This window comes from Cryptomeria japonica, chromosome 8, assembly GCF_030272615.1.
Source record: "Cryptomeria japonica chromosome 8, Sugi_1.0, whole genome shotgun sequence".
In the NCBI taxonomy this organism is placed as follows: domain Eukaryota; kingdom Viridiplantae; phylum Streptophyta; class Pinopsida; order Cupressales; family Cupressaceae; genus Cryptomeria; species Cryptomeria japonica.
The window spans coordinates 507,291,714-507,307,417 of NC_081412.1; the positions used below are offsets into that span (position 1 = coordinate 507,291,714).

General features: G+C 36.1%; 1 protein-coding gene across 1 annotated transcript in view; it reads right to left on the reverse strand.

Annotated features, from left to right (window-relative positions):
* The window catches only part of LOC131071147 (PP2A regulatory subunit TAP46), an 87,541-nt gene extending 72,175 nt beyond the window's left edge, over window positions 1-15,366 (reverse strand). Inside the window, exons 1-2 of the mRNA XM_058006866.2 lie at window positions 14,957-15,366; window positions 13,443-13,565 (exon numbers count right to left, since the gene is read on the reverse strand). Coding sequence (XP_057862849.1) covers window positions 13,443-13,565; window positions 14,957-15,052 — 219 coding nt within the window. The 5' untranslated portion in view covers window positions 15,053-15,366. The remainder of the gene's footprint in view (window positions 1-13,442; window positions 13,566-14,956) is intronic.
* Between the last annotated feature and the right edge of the window lie 338 nt (window positions 15,367-15,704).

Consider the following 15,704-nt stretch of genomic DNA (forward strand, 5'->3'; position numbering starts at 1 on the left):
AAAGCTTAAAAGCTAATTAACTAAAAAGCTAAATGACCATTAAACAAGGAACTAAATATAGGTGACTAAAATATAATTAAATATTCTAATATCATTTACTCTCGATGACTTTGAACAAAGACCTTTAGCATTTCAAGATTTGATGGACAGATTATGGGTCACAAAGGAGAGGGTTGTACAAGTATTAACAAGAGCAGATGATTCTCACAGATACATTGAAGATATTATGTGGAAAACTCAAATTAATGAGAGGCAAAAAGGAATTTCATGTTGAGTTACTAGTACACAATTACACACAATCAAAGAAGCATTTGAAAAGATGAAATCAGACTACTTGCAGCTCTTAATGGATAGGGATCTTGCTATCAAATTTGCGGAAGACAAGGAAAGTGAGATTGATGATCTCTGTTACCAGCTAAGCATGGCCCATTTCTCTCTACACAAAACATAAAATCAGATGCCTATTATGACTACAACCAAAGAACAAGAAGTTGATACAAGGGAAATGGAGATCAAACAAATAGTAGTTGGGATTGATGAACTCTTAAAGGAAGAATTAGGAGACAATGATCCTAGCAATTCACATGCTAGAGACATCCAAAATGTTGATGAAAGGATTGAAGAATTCCACAAGGAAACACCTTGCAGCCTTGTAACTTCATTTAAAGAAGATGCATTTGATACACCACCACCTTTGTTCACTTGGGATGGACATGTTGACAAGTCAAGCTTGGGTGAATTGTGATGAACCCAATAAAAGTATTGAGAAGTCTAAACTTCTGATTTGGGACAGCAAAGGTTTATCTTCGCAATCACATGAGTTTGCAGCTTTTACACATGGAAACATTAATGGACAGGGGTCTACTAGTGTTGGAACCTATAATGCGGGTATTGGCCAAATAAATTTCAGTAAAGAGGTGTTTGGAAGGAATGAAAATGACACAAAGGTATGGTAGCAATTCTGAATTTTGTAACAGCACTCATACTTCTTTACACCATCATGAGGTAACAACTTTTTCACATAAGGATGTTGATATGAAGAGTTTTTCTAGTTCTGAAGTTTCACTTAATGGTGATCAATCCATGGGTGAAGAAGTTGATTTTCTTGATGACACTTGTAGTGAATCAGACTTTCAAGAGTTATCCATGTTGAGCAGTGAAGGCGTACACACCTCATTCTTGAGATTGTCATCTATTCCTCTTGATAGGGCAGCGGTGTATTTGTCGCTTGGTGACTCCATACTCTTTGATTTCTTTTGGACTAGTGGCTGTCCTAGTTGGAATCATATAGCACTTTCTGATTTTACATTGAATACATCAGCGATTCAGTGGTATGGGAATGTTGATGAATGCTTCTCTTGGATAGAGATGGAGTGTGGGAGGTTTTCCTTTGATTGGCATTGGTGTGGTGACATGTTTGAAATCATTTATGTTGCTGATCAGAGTTATGGCAGCAAGTCTGGGTATTCCTTCATGTTGGTTTATGGGCATGAGGGGGTTCATCTTCAATCTTGTCTGGTTGTTCTACATGTGTGGACAGTTTCTTCAAAGTGATTGGTTGACAGATTCTTTCATTACTTATAGTGGGTTCTACAGATTGATATGGGATCCAGGTAGTGATATGGTTGGTGCATTGGCTCTTGCGGACCAAGATATGCTGCTACACCATGGGTATGCAGATGTTTTAATCAAAGTGGCATCGCGGACTTGTAGAATAGTGTTCCTAAGGATGGTTTGGGATCCTAGTACTGGTATGCAGATCCATGATTGCTTTAGAACAAGCAATCTTTAAGGAGGGAGGACTATAATGTCCCCTTTTTGGAACATCAAGAAATCCATTTAAATAATTAAGTTTAAGTTGTCAAAACATAAAACTTTAAAGAAAACTTAATTTAATTATTTATTAAAGTTAATTAAAGTGACTTTAATGTCGACATCAAATTATTAAATAAAGTCACTTTACTATTAAAGTGGAATTCCAAGAGATAGGAAGGGGAAAAACGAAGAGTCACGGGGTTGTGCTTTAAAAGAACATTGAGAGGCTCATTCCAATCATGCTTGGTTATGTTGGAGATTGTTTCTTTTGGAGAGTTTCTAAGAAGCTCTAGTTTTCAGCAGGTTTGAGGATGCAAACCCTCGAGCTTGGAGGCAGTAGATGGAAACCCATTGTCAGTTGGAGTTATCACGCAGGTGTCTCACATGTGCTTCAAATGCATGTTTGTTGGTTGTCCAATCCGAGTGTAAATGTTGTAGCTGGATTGGTAGCTTCTATTGTTGTTCTTCTGAGGATTTTAATGCAATGTTAATTCCTAATTTCAGAACTATTATTTCAGTGTGGAAGTTAATGAATATTACTTAAATTGTTGGAGCATTGAAATCTTGTGCATGTGAAATTCGTTGTTAAAATTTTCTTTGGATCAAATGGAAAAAATTTGGAACAAATATCCTAGGGGGATATTTCATTTCTAGCCAATTTCACCAAGGGCCAGTGACTCGGTGTATGGTGAAGCTGGGAATGGTATGTAGCGAGTTTTCAGAAGAATTCTCAGTAATACGATTTGCTACAGTTAATAATCCACTTGTAATTATTGCTAAATTTCTGTCATATAATAATGTTTATTACAATTGGAATCCATTGCAAATAAAGAAAACTTCAGTTATGTACATGTCATGTTTTCCAGACCCCAATCAAATTCCTATGGTTCAACTTCTTGTAAAAAATCGATAAAAATTCTTCATTCTTTGTAAACTAAGTTACCGGGTTCGCCTCTGGGCCCCCCTGGTACGGGTCCGGGTTCGACCGGGTACGTGGTACGGGTCCGGTTCGACCTGGGTTCGACCAGGGTTCGAAAAACCCAGAGTGGGTTCGACCCTGATCGAACCCAGTCGAACCCGGGGTCGAACCCAGTTGAACCCGGGCAGACCCAGTCGAACCTGGGTGGCTGGGCGGCTTGTAAAGTCAAAAACCAATGCAAATTTAATTTTTTTTTCAATTCCGCCTTGTAAAAAGTGAAAGTTATAACCTTAATAAGCAGAAAATTAGGCGTTTTAAAAAAACAGAAAACTGATGCACGCCATGGAGTTCCGTGTGGGTTTGAAGGTTGTGATTTGGTGTTGGCGGCGGGGGCGCTGCCCCTCGACCCCGCCCTGTACCGCGACAGGGAGCGCGCCCTGGGCGCTGCCCCGGGACCCTGCAAGGGGCGCTGCCCCTCGACCCCGCAAGGGGCTCTGCCCCTTGACCCCGCTGGGGGCGCTGCCCCCAGACCCCCGCAAGGGGCGCTGCCCCTTGACCCCGTTGGGGGCGCTGCCCCCAGACCCCCGCAAGGGGCGCTGCCCCTTGACCCCGTTGGGGGTGTTGCCGGCAAAATCCAGGTCCTCAGTTTGAAAAATTAAACTTGGATGTTCTTAGTTTGAATCCATTTAATGATCAAACTTTAAATTGTTGAAAGTTGAAACAATGATACTTGAATATTTTATCATTTTGATATTAGACTTGATGTATATGATGCTGTTATGGTATGATCATGATGCTACGATTACAAGTTTATGTTGGTTTTGTTGTTTATATGATGCTATGTGACACGCTAATCTTAATTCATGCTTATAGGTTGCATATATATATAATTTACATGTTTTTGTACTAACGAACCCAAACGAACCCAAACCCCTTTTCAAAATTTTGCCGTACCGGCGTACCGGGTTCTTCGAACCCGAACCGGTACCCGAACCCGAACCGGTAACTTAGTTTGTAAACTTCAGGTGTCTAGGATATTACAAAGAATGGTTGTTAAGACACCCTATCAAGTATGGCTTGATTAAGGGAGAAAAGTTGTTAAGACACCCTAACAAGTTACCCATCCTAGTTTGCTATGATTGGGATTCCTTTAGTTATGACTTATGATTCCGATCCCTACATTGACAGTTGTTTGTAATTGTAAATTGCCTTATCTTTCATCATAATCAGTCATTCTTTACTTAAAGCATCATTATAGTTAGATGTTTGTAATTATTATATAATTTGTAGGTTATTTTCTAACTTGTTTGCAGGTTTTCCCTTATAAGGAAATAAAGGTACTCCCCCTCTAACCCTCCCTTATTGACTAAGAATAGTAAACTAGGGCAAAAACTAGGACACTCCCAAAAAGGGACATTACATATAGTGATTAATTTTTGATAGCTACTTGGGCCCATTTGTTCCCATTGGATTTAATGTTTGTGTTTGGCTATTGAGTAGAGGTAGGATTACTACTTCCATATGATATTTAGTGTGGCATCTCTTTGAAATGGTTCTTATCTTTTGCGCATTGGCATGATGGAGGATGAGAGGGTTCTTGTTTGAGATGGTGATCACATTGTTTTGACCATATTATTGGTGTCATGCCTTCATGTCTTTTGGTTGCAAGGGCATTTGGGAGGTGGGTTTATCGAGGACATTGTGGGCACTCAATTGTTTTTCATGGTTGCAATGGATTATGACATGCGGGCATCGCTTGGTCAAGCATACAGACCTCTTTTCTAGTTTCCAATCATAGCTTGCATTTTATTCTCCATTGCCTTGACTAAAATTATTTGAATTTGTTAAAAAGCATGCTCATTCTATTGAGCTTTAGAGATAGATTGTGGCCTAGTCTAAGGCTTCTAGTTCTATCCTTCCTAATTTTCAAGAAAAACAAAGGTAGCATCATCTCCTGCTATGTGACATTGGGTGCTACACATCCTTTTGCAATCTCAGTGTAGTTTGGATGGTCTAAAGGCCAAAAGGGGAGGTCGGGTTGTTGGAGGTGCCTACTAGATCATTATCACTGATGACCATGGAGGACATTTGTGGGGTAAGAAGTTGGGAGTTAAACATGTTAGCAATATATTGTTGTCATGTTGTTAGAAGATTTAAGGTGGTATAGCTCATGTTATGACAATTTTGGATCACGGTGAGACATGACATAGGCAGTCACTTGTAAGGGGCATATTTGGGATGGATTCATTCTACTACTTTAATACTTAGTGTGTAGGCTTTGATGTAATGTCCCCTACCTGATTAACATAATTAATCTGTCAAAATTGATTGAGAAACTAATCATGAAGCCAGTCATTGATATCCTTCAATTTATGCGTTATTAACGAGTGCTTATTTATTTTCCTCATGAGATGATTAATTTCATTATTCATAGTTCTTAATATAGATATCTGACCCTGCTACTACTTCAGTTTTAAGGGAGAAGGGTCTATGTATGTTACCAAAGCGCTTAGAGACCAAATACAATAGGTTCCCTCAAAGTTTACAGATCCAAGCCCTTACCTATCTTGGGTCTATACCCTCAAGGCTTATGGGTTGTTGATCCTCACCCTATCTTGGGACTTAACCTATTGCTTGATTTAGACTGCCCCTCTATGGAACATGTCAATCCCATCTTCTTAAATACTAATGGTAATAACATGATTTAGACTATAAGTATACTAACTTCTTATGTATTATGAATATATATGAAATTAAGCTAAGTCACCAAGTTCGAATTCGAATTCGAAGTTCGACAACTTTGAAATTCGAATGAAGTTCGATGAGGTAAAAATTCGAAATGTATAAAATTCGAATTAAATTCGCCATATGTAATTTTTAAATTGTTTTAATAAATATATGTAATATATCTATAAAATTGCCTAAATAGTTTAACATTGATAAATAGATTTGAAATCGTTACAAAAAGATGACATATTTATAAAATATAAACCATAGGAAACATATGCTAGGGCACGAACGACAGACAAAAATTGCAGGCGAACTTCTCTTGCAGGCTGAGACTATCACGGGGCCGCGACTACTTCTCCTGCAAGCCGCGACTCACAACAGATTAAAGATGTGTTTAAAAAATATTAACAGAAGAAGAAGGCCAAAAATTTATTTAAAAAAAAAAAAAAAAAAAATTTTTTTGTTCGGCGAATTTCAACTAATTTTTATTTTTTTTGAAGTTCCGCGAATTTCGAACTTCAAGGATGAAATTCAGCCAAACCTGGTGACTTAGAAATTAAGTATGACTGTCATAAATATTGCATTCTATATTAATATTATTAATATTACTACTAAATTCTGCATAGGAACATTATTAGACTTCATATATTAAACACATCCCATGCATACCACCAAGTACAAGGATGTTACTACCTGTAACTTATTAACAGATCTGATCTGATCTGATCTGATCGATCTTGCTGAGTATTAATATCTTATACTTTATCAGTCTCAATCCCTTCGATGCCTTTTATTTTTCCCATCCTAACCTATTTTATAGTCCTCACATCAAAAGAAAAGTTGTCTCTTCTACCCACACAACCCCCTAAAAGTTAAGCTCCCTTGATAAATACAATTTTTATTTGTGAATCACTGCCACAGGATACTTTTCATAATCGTTGCTGATATGTGATTAACATAACAATCGTTGTCCCTTAATGTAATTTTCTTTGTTAAATATACACATCATAGTAACTGGTCTTCATTACTAATAATTTAATACTATCTTGATTACTGCCTGTAGAAATAAGACCGCTGCTCTCTTTTAATGCATGTATTAATAATTATTTGTTGCAAAGGCAGACAGATCTGACATGCGTCAGATCTGGTCTGCCACTAATTATGTGTTTCCTAAAGCCTTAATCAATAGGATGTAGCCAATGGGAATTACCTTCAGGTATGATAAGTCTTCATTGATATTTGTTATGCCAATCAGGTTTTGCCTATGAGACCTTCATGAGTACTTGTGTGACATCAGTATTATGGTCACCCGATTCAGTATGTTCTCACATCTTCATTCCTTGATCATGGGAATGGGTGGATATCAATTCCTTGTCTTCACCACTTCATCTTATTCTCTATGTTTCACTTGGAGGCTTGATACGAAGATCATGAAGTCTTATGGAATAAGACGATTTTCCACAATGTCTCTATGCTAAGATTGTTATAAATATATAGCTAACTATTAGTACTACGTACAATTGTCAATCTGATTATTGGGTTAAGGATGGGGACATGACATTTGATGGATAGTCTGATATCTTGATTGTCAGGCGACGATCTTTAGGTATTTAGTAGTGTTTAAGAATAGGGTTTTTGTTAGGTTTTGGCTTTGACAGCATGCATGAATATGGGACACAGCCACAACCCTTTCAGACTTGGCCCAGTTTCAGATCATTGTCCTTGTAAAAAAATCTTTGCCCTAACAGTAATACGCGCTCAACCTGGTGAAAGGTCTAATTGGTGAGGAAGGTCTACATGATACTAGTGTGCCCAGGTCTCAAGCAATGATTTTGGCTGACTTTCATACGAATTTGGTCAGGCTATTCCATCTGCAGATGTGTATAACTGGGAAGAGGTGTTGCTTCTCATTCCAGATAACAAGCCAATGGAAGAAGTAACAAAGGATGACGAGATTGAGCAACATGGTGGGGTTCCAATGTTTGTGGAAAGAAATATGTCTACAGTAAGGGAGGATATCTGTAATCTGTCTCAAGATTTGGAGTCTGTCTCGGCTGTAATGTCCCATTTTATAAATGCCCTAGTTCTTGCTCTAAAATAACAAATTCCTTTCAAATAAGAGATGTAAGATGGTTAGAGGTATAACTATGCACATATATATATGGGAAACAACAGAGAATGAAAAGACAATTATATATCTATATAATTCCTTTGTCCTTTTGTTCTGCTATTCGATTCATTTAATCACTCCTTCCCTTGAATCTGCAATATCATCTTGCACAGTTATCACGTATAATTCTGCTCAACAGATGTTAGTTGTATTTTTTTCACCCATTCTTTTATTTATTCATTTCATCTTTTATTTCTTCATATAGGTCTGTTCTAAAATCTACTAAGAGTAAAATGATATATATATATGTATATATATATTTAACTTCCTCCAAGGATCCATGCTCACGTTAGTTATCCAATGATGGATGTATACTTTCCCCTTACTGAGTATCTACCGATATATCTTCTGTGATTTTGCTCGTGGATCTTCTTTCTTTATCTGTAAACACCTCCTTTATCGACTATTATATTGCTGCAGTCCTTCAATTGACATGAACGTTTATAAAATGATAATGTGTCAATCTGCTAATTATACAAATGCAGAAATACGTGCTTCTCCTGGTGCAAGATCGTACTCCTTGTGTGTCTGTGATCTTTCTATCCACAAGCCTTCCTTAAGACAATCCCACTGAGTCAGAATATATTCCATGCTATATCCCCTTCCCAAAATCTTCCATTCTATTTTTATATCTTCATAGTCAAATAGAGATACACATCCCTTCGGATAGTCTTCAAGTCCCATCCTTTGAAAACTATAATAATCTTTGCTTCAAATCACACTTCCTTATTAATAGACCACGTATTGATTTTAGCTATTCACTCGGACTTTTAGTTTGGTTAATTTACGTGCTGCCATGCTGTCATCGACTCCATACAAAAGCTGTGTTTGTCATGTTGAGGAGTCGGGTCTATAATGCTCCTCCTTGGTAGCGAATAGGGGTATGCTTTTATTAATAATAACATTTCCACTCTTTCATATCCTAATTACTACTCTGTTTAATTATGAGCTACAGCACTGCATATTATATATCAATCTCTTCATATAAAGTTGGGATTTCGCCTTATTGTAGACCATAATGCCCTCGGGAAAAGGCAAGACGTTAATCTTTAGACTTTCTCCTCTTAGCGGCTGCCCGATCATAATCAATAAGCAATCAATGAAGTCATCTCCTTCATAGTACCCCGATCATCTTGTTTCCTTTATTTGATATTTAACCTTGCCACGTAGACCATTATTTTTCCCTTTAACTTATATTGGAAAATACTCAAATAATAAGCTATATACAAATCGCACCATTCCATTCATTATCAGTAATAAATATTAATAAATAATAAATAAATAAATTTCAAATGATCATTCATTGGTAATTATTGTATTAATAAATAATAATAATTGCTTCATTTAGTATATATATAACGATCAAGGAAGGGAAATGAAATCGGCATATTGCCAAGATATGTGCACAATGATTTGTAATTTGTCAGTATCTCATCATGAAGGTTCCCTAGAGGTTACAAATGAATATTCTCTTCCTCATTTTAATGGTGGAAAACTGTGCAATGCAAAGAGGCGGGCAGAAATCATACATGGTGTTCAATTTGTGGATTTGGATGACCCTGCATCTCAGGGTAATGTGAAACTAAAGTTTGTGGTTGTTGCAAACAAGGGGTGGACAGTGAATTCATTCAACAAGGTGATAGAAGCAAATGTTTTTGTGGCTAGAGTTGGTTGTCTGAGGTGACAAAGCTCCCGTGTTCTGGTTATTGGTTGGTGATTTTCCTTGGCTTCACTTTTGGCTTGCCACACTCCTGAGTGAGTGGTTTCTCCAGGTTTCTTAAAATGTATTCATATTATATTTGTTTTGCTTGCTTTCTGGGCTGGGGCCCTATAATAGAACCCCACAATACTAAACTTAATAAAAAAAAATATTTTAAAAATTACACCTAATCAGAACAAAAGGGGAAAAAAAATAGCTAGAGAATTGAAACCTGTAATGTCCCTACTGTGAAATATAATTTTATAATAACTAATAATAATATTAAAATACAAAAGAATAAATATAAAAGAATATAATTAAATATAATTAAAATTTGATTAAAGTTAATGAAAGGTCAAAAGGCATGAAATGATAAGTTGTGACTTCTTCAAACGTGAGATATAAAAGGGAGAAGAGAAACTCATTTGAGGGGGGTTGAATTTGAAAAATGAGAAGTGCAGATCTGATTTAAATAAGAAGTGCAGATCTGATTATGAAAGGTTATGTCCCTTTCAAAGGGCAGAAATAATGAAGAGTTGCACTCTTTCAAAAGGCGCTAATGGTGAAAGGGTGTGTCTCTTGCCAAAGGGCATGCATGATGAAGAGGTGTGACCTCTCCCTCACATTGAGAGATATAAAGGAAAGGAATCAAAGCATCCAATAACATCACCATGGATTGGATCAGATCCGAGCTGTTATTAAGTTACAGGCAGTAGCATCTTTATTTTTGTTCTTGGTGGTATGCATAGGGATGTGCTGAATATGTATGTTTAATATATAAGCTTGATAATGTTGTAATGCGGAATTTAGTAGTAATATTAATATAGGCTGCAATATGTATGACAGTCATGCTTAACTTCATATATATTCATAATACATAAGAAATTAGTATACTTGTAGTCTAAATCATGTTATTACTGTCAGTATTTAAGAAGATGGGAATGAGATGTTCCAAAGAGGGGCAGTCTAAATCCAAGCAATAGGTTAAGTCCCAAGGTAGGGTGGGGATCAGCGACCCCTTGAGGGTATAGACCCAAGATAGGTAAGGGCTTGGATCTGTAAACTTTGAGGGAACCTATTGTATTTGGTCTCTAAGTGCTTTGGTAACATATATAGACCCTTCTCCCTTAAAACTGAAGTAGTAGCAGGGTCTGATATCTATATTAAATACTATGAATAATGAAATTAATCATCTAATGAGGAAAATAAATAAGCACTTGATAATAACTAATAAATTGAAGAATATCAATGACTGGCTTCATGATTAGTCTCTCAATGAATTTTAGTATATTGAAATAAATCAAGTAGGGGACATTACAAAACCTGAAAAAAGCATTGGAACAAAATTAATAAAAGCCTATAAAGGTATCCATTAAAACGTAAAAGTATACAAATACCATAAAGCCTACGTGGCCATTCATGAATATTGCAAGTGATTCACACAGGGACGGCAGGAGAAATGTAGTGATAGGAACAAGCATGATGAAGAGAAATATTTTAACCTTTGTTTGGAGCTCAAATTACTAGCTTTGCATGGAAGGATTTACATGAATTTAAGCATCTATAGTAGAGAAAAGGAGTACAGAGAAACAAAAGTTGAAAACCTACCTGCCTCTGTTCATGCGTTCTCTAAAAATGAAACCTCTGCTCCACCTCTGAAATCTCTACAAACATTGATTGTTTTACCAAACAGCAGCTTAAAAATTTACATGTCCAACCACCATATTTATTAACAAAAAATCAAGGTTTTTAACATTTTAGTGTTGGTACTTTTCAAATACAGAACAGATGACAAGGGTGTCATATCTGGAACAACAAAAAATTGGATGACATTTAGGGCATGGACAGATATGTTGCTCAGGACATTCCATACCCATATCCATATCTACTACATGACTATGCATAGCAAGGACTTTAACCGGGTGTGTCCCACAACACTGATGTAAATAAAGAATTTTGAGATCTCATGCCAACATATGGTGGAAACTCCAGCAGAAAATTTGTGGTGAAAAGGTTGGGTAATATGATTCATTCGCATCCTATTCCCCCTTCATAGAAATAGAGCTAATCACAAAAATTGTATTGAAGTGGAAGAGCTTGATCTTCATTAAAATGTGAAACTCATAATCAAATAACAAAAAGATGAAAGAATTATGTGGATAGAAAAGAGTCTTTAATGTGCAATCAATAGCACCTTTTCATAATTAAACCAGAAAAGAATGATAAGACAAAAAAAAAATTGTACATACATGATATAGGCCACTAGCCTTTTTTGCTTACTTTCTACCAGTCAGAATATGCTTGGAAGCTTCCTTGAACTTGCTGAATCATATGTAGGATCTCTGTACAAATAAATTACCTTCTAGTAGAAGTCTTAAGGAAGTTAAGAAGATTCAAATGGAAAGAAAAGAGATGCAATTGACATTTTATGATAAAATCAATTGAAACACCAATATTAACATTAGCTAAATACATGTGTAAGTGGAATTGCAACTGGGAAATGTCATATTTTATGACAGCATAAAAAATGAAGAGCATTAAACAGAGATACCCAATTGTCAATCTAGAACTCCTTGCAGTAATCCATGCAATCATGATATGCAAATATGAAGACATTAGATTTCTTATTATATAGAAAGAAAAAACAAGTAAAGCAATCAAGCATAAGTATGAATAATGCATAGCTGGCAAACTCAATGAGTACATACTGAGTTGGCAAATGCTAGCCAATTTTTCACCTCATCGGGTTACTCATGAGTTAACTCACCAATCAAACTCTCCAGACGCATTAAAAATGCAAAACATGGTTAAAAAAAGCAAAAAAATCGTTTAAAAAATGATGATTTTTCCCTAGAAATGCATGAACGCCCCTCACACTTCCCCACACAGCACTTGGAGAGCAACTATTCTTCACAAAAATATGCCAAATACCTAATTTCTCCCTTAAGTCATAAAATTGTGAAAATGATGAGAGATGAAGTTTTGTGTGGTTTCTTGGGGCCCTTAATTTGGGCTGCCACTTAAACCCTGCAAGGGATGCCGCCCTTGGCATCAGTGGATGCGTTGCCCCCAAACCCCCACAAAGTGTGCTGCCCCTCCACCCCATTGGAAGCATTGCCCCAAGACCACCATGAGGGAAGATGTTCCTCAACCCCATTGGCTTCTCCATTCCTAGACCCCCACTAGATATTGGAATTTCTTCTCATATAAGAAATTTAACAACAATGAGGGAATTTGGGAGTAGAGAACAAAATCGACAACTTAGACAATTATCTTTATCAAAATCATAATATCATTGATCAATGATTAAGTATCATACTACCAATATCAAAGATTCAAATGTCATTATTATTATAAAAAACAACAGGACCTTTAGCTTTGCACACAAAAGGTAGACAACAAATCAAAGGAGGTCATTGATTTGATCCAATCAGAGACACAAACACAACCTTCAATTTCGAGCAAGGAGCTGCAACAGAGTGCAAGGATTAGAAACTCTCCTCAAATTTTCATAAAACCAAGGAAGAGGAAGATGTAATATTTGTAATATGCAATTTCTAAACTATTATTAGGAAAGGCAATCATCAAAAATTTATAATAGTTGCTAGCTAACTACTGTATCAAGATTTCACGTGATGATGCAATCTTATACTCAATTTGTATTCAAATGAATCAAATTAAATAGAAAACACTTTTGTACTCATTTGTGAACTCATTGGATATATTTTGTCATTAAATTTTGCAACAACAAAAAATGCTTTTAAAGAAATTTAAGCATTTTTTAAGTTGCTCAATTTTTCCTGAGTCTTTGCTGAGTCGCAAATTTTGGGTCTCCCAAGTTTGTACCAAGTCCAAGTCTGCCAACTATGGAACAATGTATCCTCCAGTAGTTTATATGAGGATAATGATCCGATCCGTTATTTTCAATAATTAAAAAAGCTTACAATGGCATTTTCAACAAATGATTAAAAAACACAACAATAGTAATACTTAAGAAAAGAAAAAGCCATATTTATACCATTTCAAAAGTCCTATTTACGAAGAGACAAACAGAGAAAGCAAATGTTCAAAGATCAACAAGCATATGGTTAGTGAAATCCAAGGCCTACCAGCAAGTATTTCAGATCTGCTGTACTGATGTCCTCTTTTTCCTCATTTGATGAGAATAATCCTAGCCGATCAATCATAGCCTCACATTGATGCAATAGATCACAAGCCCGTTTTAATTTACCCTGAAAATCACCCAATGCAAAGATAAAATCAATACATTAATGGTTCAAAAAATATCATTGTACCTAAGTTTAAACCAAGCTGCAGCAAAATATGTCCTGAAAACTGCAAGAGAAGTATTACATAGGCCAACTGGTAGACCAATGTTGAAAAAGTGCAAGTTCGCTGTTTGGTTCTACATTGTACTGGAAAACTAGATCTTGAGATATGTTTGTCCCACATTTAACCTCAATTTGAACCAATTGTCATTGTTTACGTGCTGTTTTTGAGAACCATTGTTTACTTTTGTTTTAGCATATTCAGTTGTTCTCTGTTAGAGGCAGCACTCATTTCAAAGAATCACAGATTTGCTTACTTGTGCTCCTTAGAAGTAACAAATCATCAATATTCTTTGGTATAGCTTGGAAAGAAAGCTGTGCAAGCTTCTAAAACTAGAAAACTGCATTCATATTGCAAATCTATATGGCCATGGGGACTCCAATCTGGTATGCATTTGACCCATAAAACTAACTTGATCACAACAAATGAAAACAAAAGTGGAATTGTTGACCCAAACAAACACTCTGTTATAAAGAACATTTGCAACCACTAATGCCACAACAGCTGCAATCCAAAAAAATAATAAGAGACAACTATAGAAAGCCCCATGAAGTAAAAAAAATGGATAACATGTGCCGGGGCCAAGAAATCCGTATACTCTTATACTTATAGATAATACTTGAATCTCAAAGGCAACTTTTCCTGATAAGGGGCTTCAAAGAGTGTGTGCATGTTGATCCCATTAACATCAATACAAAATCCAGACTTTGCAATACATATGATATTTTCCAAACATGCTGAGAACCCATGCAACCATGCTTTGTCGTACCTCATTTCAAAGCTCAGTGACTCCTGCGTATGACAAGGCTTTGCCAAGATTCAAGTAGTCAGTTTGCATTCAAGTTCAGGTTTGGGTTTAGGGTTCAGTTACGCCAGTTTGCCAATTGTTTTTTTTTACACAGGTTTGATAAGGCTTAGGTACAACCATACAAAAAATTTATAAAATACTACAATAGAAAAACAGCAATAATTTGCACAATATGTACAAAATTAACAACAAAACACAACAGATAATTGATAAACCAAACCAAATATTGAATGACAAATCAGAAAAGTTCATATTTGTAGCATATTTTCAAAATAGAGCAATAGTCAGTAGTCAAACTGCATCAACATGTTACAACTGAACAGGGAAACATATTCTATTATTTTTTGCTTTTCTTCATGTTTTTTCAATGAATTTTGGGTCATGGGGTTTTAGGTTTCCGCAGGGTTTGCCCCAGTAATGGGGGTTCTAACGTCATAAATTTGCTCTAAACTGTATAAAGTAAATTAAGTATTGAAAAGGAGATACCTGATCCACGGTAGAATCTGATGCCGCGGAATAAATTTTTCTGGCCTGCTCGAAGAGTGCTGGAAGGGGCAACTCATCTCTCTTTATTTCCGCCATTATTTTCAGCTCTGGAGTCTCCTTAAGACGTTACACAATGTATAAACAATGTGTTAATACAAAACTACACCCTGGCTAGACCACAAGCAAAGACCAGTGATTCCTGATAAATTGTTGGATGCCGCGGAAATTGTTCTTATGTGTCTGCTACTTTGCGAAAAAAACGAAATTTGGACTCTGGATTTACAGGTTAAAAATACTTGTTCGTGGGAAAGGAAAGACAACAAAATAGAGTTTTCCCGAGCTTTGTAGGTGGAGGCATAAAAATGTTGCACGCAATGAATTACAAAGTTTTAAGACTTTAATATTGTTTTGGAGCTAAACTTTGTAAATCGAGGGTTCACAATATTGGAGAGGCGCGCAAGACGATTTTCACCAGAATAAAAATTACAATTTAAGCTCTTACGGAGACTATAATACTGCCGTACTTTTCCTCCATTTACTATTTTCATATGTTAGAGGGGTGAAAAATTCAATGTACCACACGGTGGGCCATTTAAATTATATTTTGTTTATATGAAACATCATTTTTTTATATTTATATTATAATAAAATTTAATAAATTTAAAACTAGCAATTGCATCTTGGTGTGCAATGGGTACGTCGAAGAGGTATGGAGGGTCATTGAGAGAAAATTTTGATCTATTTTATG